The following is a 23,512-nucleotide window of genomic DNA, read 5'->3' as shown; positions in this document are numbered from 1 at the left end:
TACAGTTGGCTTCTGCTTGCATATTTCAGTGTGAATACGATAAGTGTTTGTTTGGGCCCTCTGTTGGTGAACTAGTAGGTTTACTCTGTGTCGTCAATACAGCCTCCTGGAGGTGGAAGGCATGGTTTGGGTCTGCCAAGTTTTTCCACAGCAGAGCTGTAGTCGTGACAGGAGTAGCATTCAACTGAGCGCCGCAGTGGAAAACTGGCATAAGCAGCATATTCTGTAGAGCCATAGAATACATGCTCTATACCTCCGATCCATTAGGTGGTACTGGCAACATGATCACGGCTCATGGCCAGGTGATCATACGGGTGGGAGGGGCTTTGTGGTGATGAGATACGGGTGGGAGGGGTTTATTTTTAGCCCACAGCTGACTGATTTACTAACCCCCCACCCCACCTACGTCCTGGGCCCTGACCTAGCTGGAAGCCCAGATCACTTCCATAAAAATTAAAGAGGTGTGTTTCTCTCCTCTCTCTCTCTCTCATGGTGTACAGCTCTCCTCTGCATCTCCACACTGCTGACCCCGGGAGACTTGGGCTACTTGTTGAGAGAGAAATAGGGAAGGAGAGACGGAACAAGAGGGAGCGAGAGGGGGGTGAAACGGAGAGAGGTCAAATGACAGATGAGAGTAGTAAAAAGACTTAAGCAGTTGAGGGGATAAGTCAGCTGTAGACAGGAGAGGAGGAGGACTTCAGAGACGATACCCTCTTCTCCCCCTTGTGTTCTCCTCTCTCTCACACTCTCAGGATGCCGTTGAGATTGGGGAACTGTGCCTCTAGGATGAGCTCCCAGCAGGCTGAGGGTAACTATGTGATGCGGTCTGGTTACACCGTCTCCTTTAAGCCCACTCTCCCCCCCCTGCTCCCCATTCCCTCCCTCTCGTCGTGACTCATATTTCAAGCTCTTATTTACTGGGAGGGGAACTCTCCAAGAAAGTCTTGTTCCCTTTGCTTTCTCTTTTTGTGCATGTTCCCCCTCTCCCTCCCCTCTCGGTGTGGGTTTTGACTAAATTTAGTCAGTGCTCTTCTTGGTCAACAATGCAGACTCAATAATGTGAGTTAGACTGAAATGTGTGCTATTCAGAGGCCACTTCCGTAAGTTTTTGTTCTGTGAGAGAAGAGGGGAATATGTGTGAGTGGGAGGAGACTGGTTCATACTGTCACTGACGGCCTTGGAAGTTCAGGTCTAGAAAGACCAGGTAAGACTAATGAATTATGGAGTCATGTATTTCTGAAGATGGAGTGTTGGAATTTGGGATCTCTGTGTGAATGTGGAAAAGACTGGGGTGGGGCATGGGTCGATAATGGGCAGGCAACTCGAGGAGGGAGTGCTGTCATGGTCCTATGGCCTACCTTAATTGCTTCTGGTCCAGGAACAACCCCTAGCCCATACTCCCTAGGCACTTAATATATACAGTGGGGAGAACAAGTATTTGATACATTGCCGATTTTGCATGTTTTCCTACTTACAAAGCATGCAGAGGTCTGTAATTTTTATCATAGGTACACTTCAACTGTGAGAGACGGAATCTAAAACAAAAATCCAGAAAATCACATTTGTATGATTTTTAAGAAATTAATTTGCATTTTATTGCATGACATATGTATTTGATCACCTACCAACCAGTAAGAATTCCGGCTCTCACATACCTGTTAGTTTTTCTTTAAGAAGCCCTCCTGTTCTCCACTCATTACCTGTATTAACTGCACCTGTCCACACACTCAATAAAACAGACTCCAACCTCTCCACAATGGCCAAGACCAGAGAGCTGTGTAAGGACATCAGGGATAAAATTGTAGACCTGCACAAGGCTGGGATGGGCTACAGGACAATAGGCAAGCAGCTTGGTGAGAAGGCAACAACTGTTGGCGCAATTATTAGAAAATGGAATTAGTTCAAGATGACGGTCAATCACCCTCTGTCTGGGGCTCCATGCAAGATCTCACCTCGTAGGGCATCAATGATCATGAGGGATCAGCCCAGAACTACACGGCAGGACCTGGTCAATGACCTGAAGAGAGCTGGGACCACAGTCTCAAAGAAAACCATTAGTAACACACTACGCCTTCATGGATTAAAATCCTGCAGAGCACGCAAGGTCCCCCTGCTCAAGCCAGCGCATGTCCAGGCCTGTCTGAAGTTTGCCAATGACCATCTGGATGATCCAGAGGAGGAATGGGAGAAGGTCATGTGGTCTGATGAAACAAAAATAGAGCTTTTTGGTCTGAACTCCAATCGCCGTGTTTGGAGGAAGAAGTACAACCCCAAGAACACCATCCCAACCGTGAAGCATGGAGGTGGAAACATCATTCTTTGGGGATGCTTTTCTGCAAAGTGGACAGGACGACTGCACCATATTGAGGGGAGGATGGATGGGGCCATGTATCGCGAGATCTTGGCCAACAACCTCCCCTCAGTAAGAGCATTGAAGATGGGTCGTGGCTGGGTCTTCCAGCATGACAATGACCCAAAACACACAGCCAGGGCAACTAAGGAGTGGCTCCGTAAGAAGCATCTCAAGGTCCTGGAGTGGCCTAGCCAGTCTCCAGACCTGAACCCAATAGAAAATCGTTGGAGGGAGCTGAAAGTCTGTATTGCCCAGTGACAGCCCCGAAACCTGAAGGTCTGTATGGAGGAGTGGGCCAAAATCCCTGCTGCAGTGTGTGCAAATCTGGTCAAGAACTACAGGAAACATATGATCTTTGTAATTGCAAACAAAGGTTTCTGTATCAAATATTAAGTTCTGCTTTTCTGATGTATCAATTACTTATGTCATGCAATAAAATTAAAATTCATTACTTAAAAATCATGTGTTTTTCTGGATTTTTGTTTTAGATTCCGTCTCTTACAGTTGAAGTGTACCTATGATAAAAATTACAGACCTCTACATGCTTTGTAAGTAGTAAACACTGCCAATTTTGCAGGTTATCAAAAACTTGTACCCCCCCACTGTAGATCTGAAGAGATTGGATGGCTAAACATTGCTCTCTGATAGGCTTGGAACCATTTCCTGATGTATTTCTTGATGCCAATACATTCCTCTCAAATCTACCCTAGATGCCTAGGGCCTAAAATTTGTCTGTGGACTGTTTTGTTAGACTTTAGTGCGGCTTTTGACATTATCGATCATAGTCTGGTGCTGGAAAAAAGTTGTATCTCTTTTTGAAAACTCCAAGCGTGCTGTCGTGCCTTTTACTGAGGAGTGGCTGGCCGCTTTACCATAAAGGCCTGATTGGTTGAGTGCTGCAGAGATGGTTGTACTTCTGGAATGTTCTCCCATCTCCACAGAGGAACTCTGGAGCTCTGTCAGAGTGACCATCGGGTTCTTGGTCACCTCCCTGACAAAGACCGTTCTCCCCTGATTGCTCAGTTTGACCAGGCGGACAGCTCTAGGAAGAGTCTTGGTGGTTCCAAACTTCTCCATTTAAGAATGGAGGCCACTCTGTTCTTGGGGACCTTCAATGCTGCAGAATTATTTTGGTAGCCTGCTCCAGATGTGTCTCCACACAATCCTGTCTCAGTGCTCTACGGACAATTCCTTTGACCTCATGGCTTGGTTTTTGCTCTGACATGCACTGCCAACTGTGGGACTTTATATAGACAGGTGCGTGCCTTTCCAAATCATGTCCAATCAATTTAATTTACCACAGGTGGACTCCAATTAAGTTGTAGAAACATGTCAAGGATGATCAATGGAAACCGGATGCACCTGAGATCAATTTCGAGTCTAATAGCAAAGGGTCTGAATACTTATGGAAATAAGTTATTTTGGTTTTATTTTTAACCTAGCAAACATTTCTAAAAAACCTGTTTTTGCTTTGTGATCATGGGGCATTGTGTGTAAATGTTTTTATTTAATCCATTTTAGAATAAGGCTGTATCGTAACAAAATGTGGAAAAAGTCAAGGGATCTGAATATTTCCGAAGGCACTGTATTCAAAGCAGCGTTTGGTTTTCGCCAGGCATAATGGGACCCATGTCGTCCAAAAAGTTGACTCAAGTTTGCCTAAAAGCACCTGAATGATCATGAAGACTCTTGGAAGAATGTTCTATGGGCAGATGTTTTAAAAGTGTAACTTTTTGGATGACATGGGTCCCATTTATACCTGGCGAGAACCAAACACTGCATTCCACAATCCTGTGACAATTTAGGAATGCTTTGCTGCCACAGGACCTGGATGCCTTTCTTTAGTAGAAGGAACCATGAATTCTTCTGTGGCAGAGAATTCTACAGGAGAATGTCAGGCTGTGATCTGAAGTGCACCTGGGTCATGCAGCAAGACAATGATCGAAAATGAACAATAAAGCCCACATGAAAATGGCTAAAAAGCAACAAATTAGATGTTTTGGAATGGCCTAGTCCAGACATAATCCCTATTGAGATGTTGTGGCAGGACTTGAAACGAGCAGTTCATGCTTGAAAACTCCCAAATATCGCTGAGTTAATGTAGGTCTGCATGCAAGAGTGGGCCAAAATTCCTCCACAGCAATGTGAGAGACAAGTCAACAACTACAGCAAGCATTTGGTTGCAGTCATTGCAACTAAAGGTGGCACCTCCAGTTTTTTTTTTTTTTTTTTCACCTTTATTTAACCAGGTAGGCGAGTTGAGAACAAGTTCTCATTTGCAACTGCGACCTGGCCAAGATAAAGCATAGCAGTGTGAACAGACAACACAGAGTTACACATGGAGTAAACAATTAACAAGTCAATAACACAGTAGAAAAAAATAAAGTGTATATACATTGTGCAAAAGGCATGAGGAGGTAGGCGAATAATTACAATTTTGCAGATTAACAGTGGAGTGATAAATGATCAGATGGTCATGTACAGGTAGAGATATTGGTGTGCAGAAAAGTAAACAAATAAAAACACTATGGGGATGAGGTAGGTAAAATTGGGTGGGCTATTTACCGATAGACTACGTACAGCTGCAGCGATCAGTTAGCTACTCAGATAGCAGATGTTTGAAGTTGGTGAGGGAGATAAAAGTCTCCAACTTCAGCGATTTTTGCAATTCGTTCCAGTCACAGGCAGCAGGGAACTGGAACGAAAGGCGGCCAAATGAGGTGTTGGCTTTAGGGATGATCAGTGAGATACACCTGCTGGAGCGTGTGCTACGGGTGGGTGTTGCCATCGTGACCAGTGAACTGAGATAAGGCGGAGCTTTACCTAGCATGGACTTGTAGATGACCTGGAGCCAGTGGGTCTGACGACGAATATGTAGTAAGGGCCAGCCGACTAGAGCATACAGGTCGCAGTGGTGGGTGGTATAAGGTGCTTTAGTGACAAAACGGATGGCACTGTGATAAACTGCATCCAGTTTGCTGAGTAGAGTGTTGGAAGCTTTTTTGTAGATGACATCGCCGAAGTCGAGGATCGGTAGGATAGTCAATTTTACTAGGGTAAGTTTGGCGGTGTGAGTGAAGGAGGTTTGTTGTGGAATTGAAAGCCGACTCTAGATTTGATTTTCGATTGGAGATGTTTGATATGAGTCTGGAAGGAGAACTTACAGTTTAGCCAGACACCTAGGTACTTATAGATGTCCACATATTCAAGGTCGGAACCATCCAGGGTGGTGATGCTAGTCGGGCGTGCGGGTGCAGGCAGCGAACGGTTGAAAAGCATGCATTTGGTTTTACTAGCGTTTAAGAGCAGTTGGAGGAGGAGTGTTGTATGGCATTGAAGCTCGTTTGGAGGTTAGATAGCACAGTGTCCACGGACGGGCCAGAAGTTTCCAGAATGGTGTCGTCTTTGTAGAGGTGTATCAGGGAATCGCCCGCAGCAAGAGCAACATCATTGATATATACAGAGAAAAGAGTCGGCCCGAGAATTGAACCCTGTGGCACCCCCATAGAGACTGCCAGAGGACCGGACAGCATGCCCTCCGATTTGACACACTGACCTCTGTCTGCAAAGTAGTTGTTGAACCAGGCAAGGCAGTCATCAGAAAAACCGAGGCTACTGAGTCTGCCGATAAGAATATGGTGATTGACAGAGTCGAAAGCCTTGGCAAGGTCGATGAAGACGGCTGCACAGTACTGTCTTTTATCGATGGTGGTTATGATATCGTTTATTACCTTGAGCGTGGCTGAGGTGCACCCGTGTAAGGGGGCAATTACTTTTTCACTCAGGGGCATTGGGTGTTGCGTAACTTTGTACATTAAATACATTAAATAAGGTAATTGTTTGTTCACTCAGGTGTCCTTTATCTAATATTAAGTTTTGGTTGAAGATCTGATAACATTCAGTATCATAAATATAAAAAAGTAGAGAAAATTAGAAAGGGGACAAGTACTTTTTCACGGCACTGTATGTGGAGTTTTCTCTGTTTTGTAGTAAAAAACATAGCGAAAGATAAGTGTTTCCAATGCCTATTCACAATTGGTCAAAATCACACGAAGCACACCCATGCTGTCATTGGAGACACTTATCTTCCGCTATCTTTTTTTACTTCAAAACAAAGAAACATTACATTTTCTCATATGTTGATGTTGGGGTGGTGCTGGAAATGAATATAAACTAGAAAAACTGTGATGTTTCCTTTTCAATTGTGAAATTACTCTGACAATCTGCCACAGCTGGTGAATTAGTACGGAGGATGTATTTAAGTGCTTCTCATAGTGGTTAGTACTGCAGCTGTTCTCACAACACATATGTTGACACTAAAATTATGGCATTTTGCTGGTGATTTCCAAAAGTGCTGACATTCACGACTACTTGCGTGCTAATTTAAAGTTTGTGGGACAACTCTCTCTCTGTCTTGTCCACAGCAGGGGCATACTACCCGGCCCAACAGCAGTACACGTCCTCAGTGCCGGCGGCTCCGGTCATCATGAACCCTCCCCCCCAGCAGCAGCAACCACCTCCACAGCAACAGATCCACCCCAAAAGGGAGCGCAAACAGGTACAGGTAAACTCATCGTCCCACCTCTACTGTTTCATTTTGTGGTTTTATTTAGCAGATAGGATATTAGAGAAAAGACAGGAGAGATAGGAGGAGCATAAGGTCAGTGAGTTGGATTGGAACCCATAGGGCCAGCGACGCTAACTGCTGGACTACAGGCCAGCCCACGTAGCACCTCTCCTCAATGAGACAATCAGGTATCCTGATCCCAGAATGGACAAGTAACACAACTGGAAACACCCACCAAGAAACATTAGGGGTCTGATGTTATATGTCAGTCAATGTTCCCACTCATGCAGAGAAGGGTTTGAAAACTTCTGTGATTCTCATGTTTTAAAGAAAGGTAAGGACTGTGCTAATAATGTGTGTGAATATAAAAATAAAAAGTCTAGTTTGTCAGCAAGGTGTATCCAGCACTGATTCCTTTCCCCCACCATCCACTGTGAAGGTGCACAGCGCAGTTTTGGTCTACAAAACTGGTCTACTGTGTCTTCCTGTCAGGCCGTCTTACACTCTCGTGGATGTGACATGACACGTTGCCATGGTAACGAGAGGACTTGCGTTATAAACCACACTGTGCTGTGGGAAAGTGTTGCATTCTGTCCAGGGGGGATTCTAGATGGGTCTACTCATGATTTACATTTGTTTTTGATTTGAAATGGATAACTTTTTAACGCGATGAACTGTATTACTGAACTGCTGTGTGACTGGAGCATGTTCCTAAGGGCTGTAGTACTAGTGTGCCTCTGCTGGTCTGGATTCATCAGGTATGTCTTAGTGATGGGGAGGGGGGAAATGATAGTTATTATTTTGGACTAATATTATATCATACTGTGACTCAAAGTATCAATTTGTGTAACATATATATTTTTTACACATTTGCTAGGTAGCGTCAGCTAGCGCTAGTCTGCTGTATCTGTGCCAAAACTCCGGTATTTTTCATCATATAGCTTACCCTTATTTTTAAATAGTGAGCCAACATGTTGTCAGCTATTTTCTCTTGTCTCTCTGCAGCAGGCATACACTGAGTGTACAAAACATTAGGAACACCTTCCTAATATTGAGTTGCACCCCCTTTTTACCCTCAACAGTCTACAATTTGTCTGGGCACAGACGACAAGGTGTCCAAAGCATTCCACAGGGATGCTGGCCCATTGTTGACTCCAATGCTTCCCACAGTTGTCAAGTTGGCTGCATGTTCTTTGGGTGGTGGACCATTCAGGAAACTGTTGTGTGGAAAAACCCCAGCAGCATTGCAGTTCTTGACACACACAAACCGTTGTGCCTGGCACCTACTACGATATCCCGTTCAAAGGCATCTTTTATCCGAATGGCACACACAAACGATCCATGTCTCGATAGTCTCAAGGCTTAAAAATCCTCCTGTAATTAACCTGTCTCCTCCCCTTCACCCTACACCTACACTGATTGAAGTGGCTTTAACAAGTGACATCAATAAGGGATCATAGCTTTCACCTGGTCACTCTCACTCAGTGTATATTGAGTCTCCAGTGTATCTGTGCTCTGTACGGTGGACTAGTTTGTTCTAGTCTCCAGCCAATGGATCTGTGCTCTGTATGGTTGGACTAGTCTGATCTAGTCTCCAGTGTACCTGTGCTCTGTATGGTACGTTGGGCCTGGTTGCTTTATCACTGGCAGTGGGAGCATGCTGTCATAGCTGGGGTGGACTTTGGCCAGCCAAGCGGCATCATCCCATGCTGCTGATGGTCCTTCAAGAGAGGCCCCCTGAGCTTCCAGTCCCACTATCTGTCATACTATCCAGGTCTGTGCCCAAACAATACGAGCTTCGACTTTTAAAAATCAATTTTTCTAGAAACAAGTCTCACTGTTGCTGCTTGTTATTGACCCCATTCAGCCGTCTTAGATATCATCCTGAACTACTTGCCCTCTAAATACACCTCTGCTGTCTTAAAACAGGATCTCAGCGATCACTGCCTCATTGCCTGCGTGCGCAATGGGTCCGCAGTCAAACGCTCTCCCCATCACTGTCAAACGCTCCCTAAAACACTTCAGTGAGCAGGCCTTTCTAATCGACTTTGCCCAGGTATCCTGTAATGATGTTGACCTCATCCCATCAGTAGAGGATGCTTGGTTGCTCTTCAAAGGTGCTTTCATCTCCATCTTAAATAAGCATGCCCCATTCAAAAATGTGGAACTCAGAACAGATATAGCCCTTGGTTTACCCCAGACTTAACCAGCACAAAAACATCCTGTGGGGTTCCGCATTATCATCGAATAGCCCCCGCAATATGTAACTTTTCAGGGAAGTTAGGAACCAATATACTCAGTCAGTTAGGAAAGCTAAGGCTAGCGTTTTAAAATAGAAATTTGCATCCTGTAGCACTAATTCCCCAAATTTTTGGGACACTGAAGTCCATGGAGAATAAGAGCCCTCCTCCCAGCTGCCCACTGCAATGAGGACAGGAAACACTGTCACCACCGATTAAATTTATGATAATTGATAGTTTCAATAAGCATTTTTCTACGTCTGGCCATGCTTTCCACCTGGCTACCACTACTAGAGGTCGACCGATTAATCGGAATCAAGTTTTCATAACAATCGGAAAATGGGTATTTTTGGACACCAATTTGGCCGATTTTTTTTTTTCTCTTTTTTTTTCACCTTTATTCAACTAGGCAAGTCAGTTAACACATTCTTATTTTCAATGACGGCCTAGAACCGTGGGTTAACTGCCACGTTCATGGGCAGAACTACAGATTTTCACCTTGTCTGCTCGGGGGATACAATCTTGCAACCTTACAGTTAACTAGTCCAACGCTCTAACCACCTGCCTCTCATTGCACTCCACGAGGAGCCTGCCTGTTACACGAATGCAGTAAGCCAAGGTAAGTTGCTAGATAGCATTAAACTTATCTTATAAAAAACAATCAATCATAATCACTAGTTAACTACACATGGTTGATATTACTAGTTTATCTAGCGTGTCCTGCGTTGCATATAATTTGTCTGAGCATACAAGTATCTGACTGAGCGGTGGTAGGCAGCAGCAGGCTCGTAAGCATTAATTCAAACAGCACTTTCGTGTGTTTTGCCAGCGGCTCTTCCTTTTGCGTCAAGCATTGCGCTGTTTATGACTTCAAGCCTATCAACTCCCGAGATGAGGCTGGTGTCACCGAAATGAAATGGCTAGCTAGTTAGCGGGGTGCGCGCTAATAGCGTTTCAAACATCACTCGCTCTAAGACTTGGAGTGGTTGTTCCCCTTGCTCTGCATGGGTAACGCTGCTTCAAGGGAGGTTGTTGTCGTTGTGTTCCTGGTTCGAGCCCAGGGAGGAGCGAGGAGAGGGACGGAAGCTATACTGTTACACTGGCAATACTAAAGTGCCTATAAGAACATCCAATAGTCAAAGGTTAATGAAATACAAATGGTATAGAGGGAAATAGTCCTATAATTCCTATAATAACTATAACCTAAAACTTCTTACCTGGGAATATTGAAGACTCATGTTAAAAGGAACCACCAGCTTTCATATGTTCTCATGTTCTGAGCAAAGAACTTAAACGTTAGCTTTCTTACATGGCACATATTGCACTTTTACTTTCTTCTCCAACACTTTGTTTTTGCATTATTTAAACCAAATTGAACATGTTTATTTATTTGAGGCTAAATTGATTTTATTGATGTATTATATTAAGTTAAAATAAGTGTTTATTCAGTATTATTGTAATTGTCATAATTACAAATAAATAAATAAAAATTGTCAGATTAATCGGTATAGGCTTTTTTGGTCCTCCAATAATCGGTATCGGCATTGAAAAATCATAGTCGGTCGACCTCTAACCCGGCCAACATCTCAGCACCCCCTGCAGCAACTTGCCCAAGCCCCCCCCTGCTTCTCCTTCACACAAATCCAGACAGCTGATGTTCTGAAAGTTGCAAAATCTGGATCCATACAAATCAGCTGAGCTAGACAATCTGGACCCTCTTTTTCTAAAAAATTTCAGCCCCTATTACAAGCCTATTCAATCTCTCTTCGTATCGTCTGAGATCCCCAAAGATTGGAAAGCTCCCGCGGTCATCCCCATCTTCAAAGGGGGAGACAGTCTCGACCCAAACTGTTACAAACCTATATCCTGCCCTGCCTTTCTAAAATCTTCAAAAGCCAAGTTAACAGATCACCGACCATTTCGAATCCCGCGTACCTTCTCCACTATGCAATTTGGTTTCCGAGCTGGTCATGGGTGCACTTCAGCCACGCTCAAGGTCTTAAACGTTATCATAACCGCCATTGATAAAAGACTGTACTGTGCAGCTGTCTTCATCGACCTGGCCAAGACTTTCGACTCTGTCAATCACCACATTCTTATCGGCAGACTCAATAGCCTTGGCTTCTCTAATGATTGCCTCGCCTTTTTCACCAACTACTTCTCTGATAGTTCAGTGTGTCAAATCGGCGGGGCTGTTGTCTGGACCTCTGGCAGTTTCTATGGGGGTGGCACAGGGTTCAATTGTCGGGCCGACTCTTTTCTCTGTATATATCAATGATGTCGCTCTTGCTGCCGGTGATTCTCTGATCCACCTCTACGCAGACGACACCATTCTGTATACATCAAATCAAAGTTTATTTGTCACGTGCGCCGAATACAACAGGTGTGTAGACCTTACAGTGAAATGCTTACTTACCAATAGTGCAAAAAAGGTATTAGGTGAGCAATAGGTAAGTAAATAAATAAAAACAACAGTAAAAAGACAGTGAAATACAGTAGCGAGGCTATATACAGTAGTGAGGCTATAAAAGTAGCGAGGCTACATACAGACACCGGTTAGTCAGGCTGATTGAGGTAGTATGTACATGTAGATATGGTTAAAGTGACTATGCATATATGATGAACAGAGAGTAGAAGTAGCGTAAAAGAGGGGTTGGCGGGTAGTGGGTAGCGGGACACAATGCAGATAGCCCAGTTAGCCATTTGATTACCTGGTTCAGGAGTGTTATGGCTAGGGGGTAAAAACGGTTGAGAAGCCTTTTTGTCCTAGACTTGGCACTCCGGTACCGCTTGCCATGCGCTAGTAGAGTGAACAGTCAATGAATGGGGTGACTGGGGTCTTTGACAATTTTTAGGGCCTTCCTCTAACACCGCCTGGTGTAGAGGTCCTGGATGGCAGGCAGCTTTGCCCCAGTGATGTCCTGGGCCGTATGCACTACCCTCTGTAGTGCCTTGCGGTCGGTAGCCGAGCAATTGCCGTACCAGGCAGTGATGCAACCAGTCGGGATGCTCTCGTTGTTGCAGCTGTAGAAACTTTTCAGGATCTCAGGACCCATGCCAAAACGTTTTAGTTTCCTGAGGAGGAATAGGCTTTGTCGTGCCCTCTTCACGACTGTCTTGGTGTATTTGGAATATCTGGCCCTTTGGACACTGTGCTAACAAACCTCCAAATGAGCTTCAACGCCATACAACCCTCCTTCTGTGGCCTCCAACTGCTTTTAAATGCTAGTAAAACTAAGTGCATGTTCTTGAACCGATTGCTGCCCGCACCCTCCCGCCCAACTAGCATCACTACTCTGGACGGTTCTGACTTAGAATATGTGGACAACTACAAATACCTTGGTGTCTGGTTAGACAGTGAACTGTAAAATCCTAAATTAAATCTAGAATCGGCTTCCTATTTCACAACAAAGCCTCCTTCACTCATGCTGCCAAACATAAACTGACTATCCACCGGTCCTTGACTTCGGCATTGTCATTTACAAAATAGCCTCCAACACTCTACTCAGCAAATTGGATGCAGTCTATCGCAGTGCCATCCGTTTTGTCACCAAAGCCCCATATACTACCTTACCTTACCTCCCTACTCTTCTACATTTGCACACACTGTACATAGATTTTTCTATTGTGTTATTGACTGTACGTTTGTTTGTAACTGTTGTTTTTGTCACACTGCTTTGCTTTATCTTGGCCAGGTCACAGTTGTAAAGGAGAACTTGTTCTCAACTGGCCTACCTGGTTAAATAATGGTGAAATGTCATTAATTAATAGGAGGATGGTAGACCGGGAGGACAGGGGAGGAAGTGCTGCAGCAGCACACAGCGAGTCCGTCGTGATTCAGACTGTCTGTGTCTGAGCGTCACGTTGTCTTTCTATATGATTTCAATAATGTCTGCCAGCATGCTGGCAAATGAGTATGAAGTGTAAAGCTGTTGTTTTTCAGCAAAGCTAAGCAGGCTGTTTAGTCGTAGCTGTCTTGGTAATTTTCTAAATATTTTCCTTTTTACCACATTGGCCTGTTTTTCTTCTCTCCACTGCTCACTTTATGAATCTCTCTCTCTGGTCTCTGGGTTGACCAAGGGGTGTTTAAGGACATGTCAGCACATAGCTCAGCTCCACGTGGCTGCCGGGCTCCTCCCCCTCTGAGCCAGAAGCACAATGGCTGACCTATCTCCTCCCCTTCTCTCTCGCTCCCCCTCTGCTGCTGCTTCTGTTGCATACCCCCTCTCTCCCCCAGGAAGAGGCTGAAATGTTTTGTAGTGCCTGAGTACAGAATGAGAGAAGAGCAGCTGAGAGAGAGAGATAAAGGGGGGGTACACTAGCTGGAGCTCATTTGTTAAAAGTTTTGAATAGTTTTTTTCTTCTCCTTTTTTTCTGGACTTACTCCTCCCTCTTTCCCCCTCTATTTGGCCCCTTTTGACTGTGTGGTTCGGTGCTCAGTGGGCGGGGGCGCTTGCATTCCAGTGCTGCAGCTCCACAAGGCCAGTCACTCTGGCTTCTCTCTCGCTCGCTCTCTTTTTGTCTTTTGTCTCTCCCTCTACGTGTGTGTGAGAGCTGGGAACGAGGCTCTGCCCTGCTGGCTCTGCGAGTTGTTGAGGGAGTAGGCTACGTGCGTTTTCCCAACCACGGTTTCAAAAGCAGCCTACTTGCTGGGAGAGGCCTGCAGGCCGACAGCTCAACTCCGGCCCCAGGATGAGAGAGGCCTGCTAAGGGCTCTGGAGCCTGTCCGCGTCAGGTAAACGACTCTACCAGCGGGGGAATGTGCTGGCTCAATCCTGTTGCTGACAACTCTTAGTGTGTGTGACAGACAGAAAGAGAGCGAGGAGAGTTTGTGATAGAGAACATGTGGCTCTGTGTAAGGGCACACCTTGTAAGTGAGTAATCAGTTTTTTTCAGAAGTTTGAAGGTGTATTGTACTGTGCATTTCAATAACAGCAAATCTGGCTGATTTTCTAGGTATAGTTTGAGTTCGTATGGAGAGAGCAAAAATAATGTCTGGCTTGCACTGGAATTTATTTGACTAAAGTTGAGTATGTCCGTAGTCATATTTTGTTGGGGAAGAATTAGCTAAAACAAGGCAGCAATCTGTCTACAAGTCTGTGTTTGTCAGGCTGCATAGCTTTGTGGGGCTGGTGTTTCTTGTGTGAGTGTGAGAAATGTAGCTCTGCTGATTGAGAAGACGCTGCTAGGCCACAGCCCTACAGTGCAACACAGACTTGGCAGAGTTGGAAACAGGGCCTAGCATCATAGGAAGCAGTTAAGTTGTGACAGCTATTCTCTTCAGCTTTCTCCTCACCCTCCCTCTCTCCTTTACTCTCATTCGTTCTCTTTTTTTGCTCTCCCTCCTTTAGAAAGGGAATGAAACAAGCGCGAGTAACACGTTTTTCTCGAAGGCGCTCCTGCATTCTCTAAATGTTTCTTCTTGTGTCCCTCACTGTTGTCTTGTGTCCTTTCTATAGATCATAATACGAGACCCTAACCAGGGTGGTAGAGACATAACTGAGGAGATTATGTCAGGGGGCACCCGCAGTGGCTCCACCCCCACACCCCCACAGGTGAGCGACGACTCTTCAGAGGTGAGCTACCATACCCTCGTCATCAACCATCATCCCTTTACACCCCTTTATCTACCATACCATCCTGTTATTGGATGTGCAGACATTTTGTTTACATATTGGGCATTGTATCTAACCTGTCACAAGGTTTTCATAAGGCTGTCATATGGTTGTGTCCACTCCAGTTATCTAATTTCTGTGTTTTGTATTCGGTCCCTTAGTCGTCTATATCTGGATCAGAGGGCCCAGCCGTTGGCCAGGCCGACGGGGAGAACGTGACACCTGTCGTGGTCAGACCAGGTGAGTTGGCCGAGGGGTCAGGTAATCTTGAAGACCGTAGCTGGCCATTGCTCATTGGTTCACCTTCAGTATCGTAATTTCCGGACTATAAACCGCTACTTTATTCCCAGGCTTTGAACCTCCCGGTTTATACAATGATGCGGCTAATTTATGGATTTCTCACGCTTTCAAAAAAACTGAGCACCGTCACATAATGACGTGTTTCGTTAAAGCCTATTTATTTTTGTTACAAGCCGTGTTTCGTTTAAAGGCTGTGTAAAGTTAATTTGTTTCAATGTACCGGTAGGCACCTGCGGCTTATAGACATGTGCGGCTTATTTATGTACAAAATACATATTTTTAAAATAATTCAGTGGGTGCGGTTTATATTCAGGTGCGCTTAACAGTCCAGAAATTACGGTACATAGAAGTACATTTTTGTGAATTTGACTGAATCACATAGACAAAATGCTCCTTTGGAAAGGACCTGTGTATTTTTACCATTTAATGTTGAATTGATAATAAGTGGGTAATTTTAAAAATAAGATCAACAGACATGATAGTTAATTTGAACATTAGTATGATGCTATGGGCCACTTGAGTCTGTTAACCATTACCTTTCTAAGGTGAATTTAACCAGTGGTTTTTCCTCGTGACATCTCCTTTCCTCCTCAGATGACCGAGGGAATCCTGCAGCCACTCTCATAACTGGCCCCCCAGCCCTGTCTAAAACCCCTGAACTGGTCAAGACTTCCCCTTCCCCAACAGAGGTCAAACTCCCAGACACAAACAGTAAATCCCCTTCCTTATCCCAGGACCTACCCACACCCCCGTCGGTAACTACCAGCCACCACACTACTGTCCCTACTACCCCCCAACCCTCAACTAGTCCCATTGCAGACATGATGGACGCTCCAGCCGCTGCTCCAACCCCATCTGCCCCTGAAGTGCCCGCTTACCCTGCACCCCTGCCTGAACCCCGCCCCACTCCTGCAGCTGAGGAGCATCCCTCAGCTGCCAAGGAGGAGCGGGAGGAAGTGAAGATTAAAGAGGAGGTGGCGGAGGCTAGACAGGAGGTGACTACATCATCCAAACCTGAGCCTTCCCTTGCACCAGTGAACACCCCTAGCAGCAGCACTAATGGTATCTCTGCCACCCAGCCACCCCCAGCCAAGGAGGAGGAGCCAGCACCCCTGTCCATCAACATGCCCACCCCCCAGGCAGCAGAACCCCCCCCGGAGTCTCCCATCGCCCAGCCAGAGGAGCTCAGGCTGCCCAATGGCCTGCCGCTCCCCAGCCCCCAGGACCCTGAGAAGATGTCTGCGGAGTCGTCGGAGTGTGACGTCAGCCCCATTGCTGAGCCTGAGGTGGCTCAGTTACAGAGCGAGGCACCCATGCCCAAACTGACGCCTGTTGCAGTCACAGCAACGCCCGCCCCAATTGTCAAGGCGACGCCCGCCCCCGTTGCCCAGGCCACGCCCGCCCCCACTGCCCAGGAACCGCCTGTCCTAGCTGAGACTGCTACTACTACAGTTGTAACTGCTCCCCGTGTAGAAGACGAGATGGACTCTCCACCACCACAGAGCACCACCCTAGCCGGGGAGAGTTCTATGCAAGGTCAGTATCAGTCTGACTTGCTTTTTCTCTCTCTACTTCTTTGAAACAGTCTCCTCCTGTCTGTCTTTTTCTCTAACTGGATCCATCTGTCTGTCTATCACATTCAACCACGTTGTCTTACTGTTGGAGTGATCACAGCTCCAACAGAAAGCCATAAAAAGAAAAAGTTGGATAGGTGGCAATGTGGTAACCCCTCCACCTTGATTTCCAGGTGAAGTTTGGGTGCAAGGGTTGGACTAGGGATTGGGATTGAGTGTCAATCCATAGAGGTCTATTCTGACTGTGTTGGTGGTGTTCTGCTTGTAGCTGCTGTTTCTGTGCCAAAAAAAAAGAGGAAGATGAAGGATCTGAACAAGAAGGAGGCTGTTGGAGACCTCCTGGATGCCTTCAAGGAGGTCTGTTCACATGAACCACCCACTCAATCCTTTTCAAACACACCACCCACTCAATCCTTTTCAAACACACCACCCTCGCCATCCTTTTCAAACACACCACCCTCGCCATCCTTTTCAAACACACCACCCTCGCCATCCATATCAAACACACCACCCACGCCATCCATATCAAACAACCCACTCACGCCATCTCATATCAACCACGCCATCTCATATCAAACATACCACCCACGCCATCTCATGTCAACCACGCCATCTCATATCAAACACCCCACCCACGCCATCTCATATCAAGCACCCCATCCACGCCATCTCATATCAAACACCCCCAACGCCATCTCATATCAAAAACCCCACCCACACCATCTCATATCAAACACGCCATCTCATATCAAAACCCCACCCATGCCATCTCATGTCAAACACGCCATCTCATATCAAACACCCCACCCACGCCATCTCATATCAAACACACCACCCACGCCATCTCATATCAAACACCCCACCCACGCCATCTCATATCAACCACGCCATCTCATATGAAACACCCCACCCACGCCATCTCATATCAAACACACCATCACATATCAAACATACCACCCACACCATCTCATATCAAACATACCACCCACACCATCTCATATCAAACATACCACCCACACCATCTCATATCAAACATACCACCCACGCCATCTCATATCAAACATGCCACCCACGCCATCTCATATCAAAACCCCACCCACGCCATCTCATATCAAACACACCATCCATATCAAACACACCATCCATATCAAACACACCACCCACGCCATCTTATATTAAACACATCAACCACGCCATCTCATATTAAACACACCACCCACACTATCTCATATCAAACACACCACCCACGCCATCTCATATCAAACACGCCACCCACGCCATCTCATATCAAACACCCACACCCATCTCATATCAAACACCCCACCCATCCATCTCATATCAAACACCCCACCCACGCCATCTCATATCAAACACCCCACCCACGCCATCTCATATCAAACACCCCACCCACGCCATCTCATATCAAACACCCCACCCACGGCATCTCATATCAAACACCCCACCCACGCCATCTCATATCAAACACCCCACCCACGCCATCTCATATCAAACATACCAACCACGCCATCTTATATCAAAACCCCACCCACGCCATCTCATATCAAACACACCATCCATATCAAACACGCCACCCAAACGCCATCTCATATCAAACACCCCACCCACGCCATCTCATATCAAACACCCCACCCACGCCATCTCATATCAAACACCCCACCCACGCCATCTCATATCAAACACCCCACCCACGCCATCTCATATCAAACACGCCACCCACGCCATCTCATATCAAACACCCCACCCACGCCATCTCATATCAAACACCCCACCCACGCCATCTCATATCAAACACCCCACCCACGCCATCTCATATCAAACACGCCACCCACGCCATCTCATATCAAACACGCCACCCACGCCATCTCATATCAAACACCCCACCCACGCCATCTCATATCAAACACACCACCCACCCATCTCATATCAACCCACCATCTCATATCAAACACCCCACCCACGCCATCTTATATCAAACACCCCACCCACGCCATCTCATATCAAACACGCCACCCACGCCATCTCATATCAAACACCCCACCCCTGCTATCTCATATCAAACACCCCACCCACGCCATCTTATATCAAACACCCCACCCACGCCATCTCATATCAAACACCCCACCCACGCCATCTCATATCAAACATATCAAACACCCCACCCATGCCATCCCATATCAAACACCCCACCCACGCCATCTCATATCAAACACCCCACCCACGCCATCTCATATCAAACACCCCACCCACGCCATCTCATATCAAACACCCCACCCACGCCATCTCATATCAAACACACCATCCATATCAATATCAAACACACACCATCCATATCAAACACACCACCCACGCCATCTTATATTAAACACATCAACCACGCCATCTCATATTAAACACACCACCCACACTATCTCATATCAAACACACCACCCACGCCATCTCATATCAAACACGCCACCCACGCCATCTCATCAAACACTCCCACCCACGCCATCTCATATCAAACACCCCACCCACGCCATCTTATATCAAACACCCCACCCACGCCATCTCACATCAAACACCCCACCCATCTCATATCAAACACACCACCCACGCCATCTCATATCAAACACCCCACCCACGCCATCTCATATCAAACACCCCACCCACGCCATCTCATATCAAACACCCCACCCTCATATCAAACACCCCACCCACGCCATCATCAAACACCCCACCCACGCCATCTCATATCAAACACCCCACCCACGCCATCTCATATCAAACACCCCACCCACGCCATCTCATATCAAACACCCCACCCACGCCATCTCATATCAAACACCCCACCCACGCCATCTCATATCAAACACCCCACCCACCCACGCCATCTCATATCAAACACCCCACCCACGCCATCTCATATCAAACACCCCACCCACGCCATCTCATATCAAACCCCACCCACCCATCTCATACGCCATCTCATATCAAACACCCCACCCACGCCATCTCATATCAAACACCCCACCCACGCCATCTCATATCAAACATACCAACCACGCCATCTTATATCAAAACCCCACCCACGCCATCTCATATCAAACACACCACCATCCATATCAAACACGCCACCCACGCCATCTCATATTAAACACCCCACCCACGCCATCTCATATCAAACACCCCACCCATCGCCATCTCATATCAAACACACCACCCACGCCATCCCATATCAAACACACCACCCACGCCATCTCATATCAAACACACCACGCCATCTCATATCAAACACCCCACCCACGCCATCTCATATCAAACACCCCACCCACGCCATCTCATATCAAACACCCACCCACCACCCAAACACCCCACCCACGCCATCTCATATCAAACACACCACCCACGCCATCTCATATCAAACACCCCACCCACGCCATCTCATATCAAACACCCCACCCACGCCATCTCATATCAAACACCCCACCCACGCCATCTCATATCAAACACCCCACCCACGCCATCTCATATCAAACACCCCACCCCGCTATCTCATATCAAACACCCCACCCATCGCCATCTCATATCAAACACCCCACCCACGCCATCATCTCATATCAAACACCCCACCCACGCCATCCCATATCAAACACCCCACCCACGCCATCTCATATCAAACACCCCACCCACGCCATCTCATATCAAACACCCCACCCACGCCATCTCATATCAAACACCCCACCCACGCCATCTCATATCAAACACCCCACCCACGCCATCTCATATCAAACACCCCACCCACGCCATCTCATATCAAACACCCCACCCACCCACACCATCTCGCCATCTCATATCAAACACCCCACCCACGCCATCTCATCGAACACCCCACCCACGCCATCTCATATCAAACATACCAACCACGCCATCTTATATCAAAACCCCACCCACGCCATCTCATATCAAACACACCATCCATATCAAACACGCCACCCACGCCATCTCATATCAAACACCCCACCCACGCCATCCATCTCATATCAAACACCCCACCCACGCCATCTCATATCAAACACCCCACCCACGCCATCTCATATCAAACACCCCACCCACGCCATCTCATATCAAACACACCACCCACGCCATCCCATATCAAACACACCACCCACGCCATCTCATATCAAACACACCACCCACGCCATCTCATATCAAACACACCACCCACGCCATCTCATATCAAACAAACACACCACCCACCCACGCCATCTCATATCAAACACCCCACCCACGCCATCTCATATCAAACACCCCACCCACGCCATCTCATATCAAACACCCCACCCACGCCATCTCATATCAAACACCCCACCCACGCCATCTCATATCAAACACCCCACCCACGCCATCTCATATCAAACACCCCACCCACGCCATCTCATATCAAACACCCCACCCACGCCATCTCATATCAAACATACCAACCACGCCATCTTATCATCAAAACCCCACCATATCAAACACGCCATCTCATATCAAACACACCATCTCATATCAAACACGCCACCCACGCCATCTCATATCAAACACCCCACCCACGCCATCTCATATCAAACACCCCACCCACGCCATCTCATATCAAACACCCCACCCACGCCATCTCATATCAAACACCCCACCCACGCCATCTCATATCAAACACGCCACCCACGCCATCTCATATCAAACACCCCACCCCACCCCTGCCATCTCATATCAAACACCCCATCCCACGCCATCTCATATCAAATCACCCCACCCACGCCATCTCACCCCACCCACGCCATCTCATATCAAACACCCCACCCACGCCATCTCATATCAAACATACCAACCACGCCATCTTATATCAAAACCCCACCCACGCCATCTCATATCAAACACACCATCCATATCAAACACGCCACCCACGCCATCTCATATTAAACACCCCACCCACGCCATCTCATATTAAACACCCCACCCACGCCATCTCATATCAAACACCCCACCCACGCCATCTCATATCAAACACCCCACCCACGCCATCTCATATCAAACACGCCACCCACGCCATCTCATATCAAACACCCCACCCCTGCCATCTCATATCAAACACCCCACCCCTGCCATCTCATATCAAACACGCCACCAAACACGCCATCTCATATCAAACACCCCACCCATCTGCCATCTCATATCAAACACCCCACCCGCCACGCCATCTCATATCAAACACCCCACCCACGCCATCTCATATCAAACACCCCACCCACGCCATCTCATATCAAACACCTCACCCACGCCATCTCATATCAAACACACCACCCACGCCATCTCATATCAAACACCCCACCCACGCCATCTCATATCAAACACCCCACCCACGCCATCTCATATCAAACACCCCACCCACGCCATCTCATATCAAACACCCCACCCACGCCATCTCATATCAAACACCCCACCCACGCCATTTCATATCAAACACCCCACCCACGCCATCTCATATCAAACACGCCACCCACGCCATCTCATATCAAACACCCCACCCCTGCCATCTCATATCAAACACACCACCCACGCCATCTTATATCAAAACCCCAACCACGCCATCTCATATCAAACACACCATCCATATCAAACACACCATCCATATCAAACACGCCACCCACGCCATCTCATATTAAACACCCCACCCACGCCATCTCATATTAAACACCCCATCTCATATTAAACACCCCACCCACGCCATCTCATATCAAACACCCCACCCACGCCATCTCATATCAAACACGCCACCCACGCCATCTCATATTAAACACCCCACCCACGCCATCTCATATTAAACACCCCACCCACGCCATATCAAAGCTTTAAGAATGCCTGTTTACAGCTGGACCATTAAAAACCCAAGAATGAAAACAATGTACACTAACTAATACCCCCCTCCCCCTCTCTTCTCTCTCCCTCAACCCTCTCCTTCTCTCTCCCTCAACTCTCCCCCTGTCTCCCCTTCTCTCTCCCTCTCCCCCCTCTCCTTCTCCCCCCTCTCTCTTTCTCCCCCCTCTCCCCTTCTCTTTCCCTCCCCCTCTCTCTCCTTCTCTTTCCCTCCCCCTCTTTCTCCTTCTCTTTCCCTCCCCCCTCTCTCTCCTTCTCTTTCCCTCACCCCTCTCTCTCCTTCTCTTTCCCTCCCCCTCTCTCTCCTTCTCTTCCCTCCCCCTCTCTCCTCCCCCCCCCTCTCTCCCTTCTCTTTCCCTCCCCCTCTCTCTCCTTCTCTTTCCCTCCCCCTCTCTCCTCCTTCCCTCCCCCCCCCTCTCTCTCCCCCTTCTCTCCCTCCCCCTCTCTCTCCTTCTCTTCCTCCCCCTCTCTCCCTTCTCTCTCCCTGCCTCTCTCTCCCTCTTTCTCCCTGCCTCTCTTTCTCCCTCTCTCTGTCACCCCCTCTCCAGGAGCAGGTAGTGGAGAGCACTCCTGAGCCAGAGCAGGCCACACCTACTTCTGCCTCTGACGCTAAGGAGCCCCGCCCGGCCAACACCCCTGCAGTCGAAGAGGTGGATGAGACATGGGAGGAGAAGGAGGACAAACTGGATGCAGAGAATATCGAACCCAAGCCCGAGGATCTGAAGTACCAGTACAAAGAGGGTAGGTTCTGAACCTTGGCCCGGAGATGCCCTATAACATTTCTATACTAAATGTTATCCTCTTAACGTTATCCTCTACACCTTATCTCACCAAATCTGTGTGTCAGTCAAGTGAGGATGCAAAGTTTCACTTTATTGGAAATGCTTTGTCAGAGCACAAGTCATAAAGTCCCATTTGACATCAATCTAAGATTTTTAGAAGTGAAA

General features: G+C 47.2%; 1 protein-coding gene across 1 annotated transcript in view; it reads left to right on the top strand.

The window, feature by feature from the left end:
- Nucleotides 1–23,512, top strand: part of LOC135553090 (eukaryotic translation initiation factor 4 gamma 1-like) — a 72,810-nt gene that overhangs the window by 31,747 nt on the left and 17,551 nt on the right. Inside the window, 6 exon segments of the mRNA XM_064985187.1 lie at nt 6,778–6,917; nt 14,620–14,736; nt 14,937–15,015; nt 15,670–16,611; nt 16,918–17,006; nt 23,114–23,306. Of these exon segments, the coding sequence (XP_064841259.1) occupies nt 6,778–6,917; nt 14,620–14,736; nt 14,937–15,015; nt 15,670–16,611; nt 16,918–17,006; nt 23,114–23,306 (1,560 nt within the window).

This window comes from Oncorhynchus masou, chromosome 13 (assembly GCF_036934945.1).
Source record: "Oncorhynchus masou masou isolate Uvic2021 chromosome 13, UVic_Omas_1.1, whole genome shotgun sequence".
NCBI classification, from domain to species: Eukaryota; Metazoa; Chordata; class Actinopteri; order Salmoniformes; family Salmonidae; genus Oncorhynchus; species Oncorhynchus masou.
This window is presented reverse-complemented; position numbering and strand designations above follow the sequence as displayed.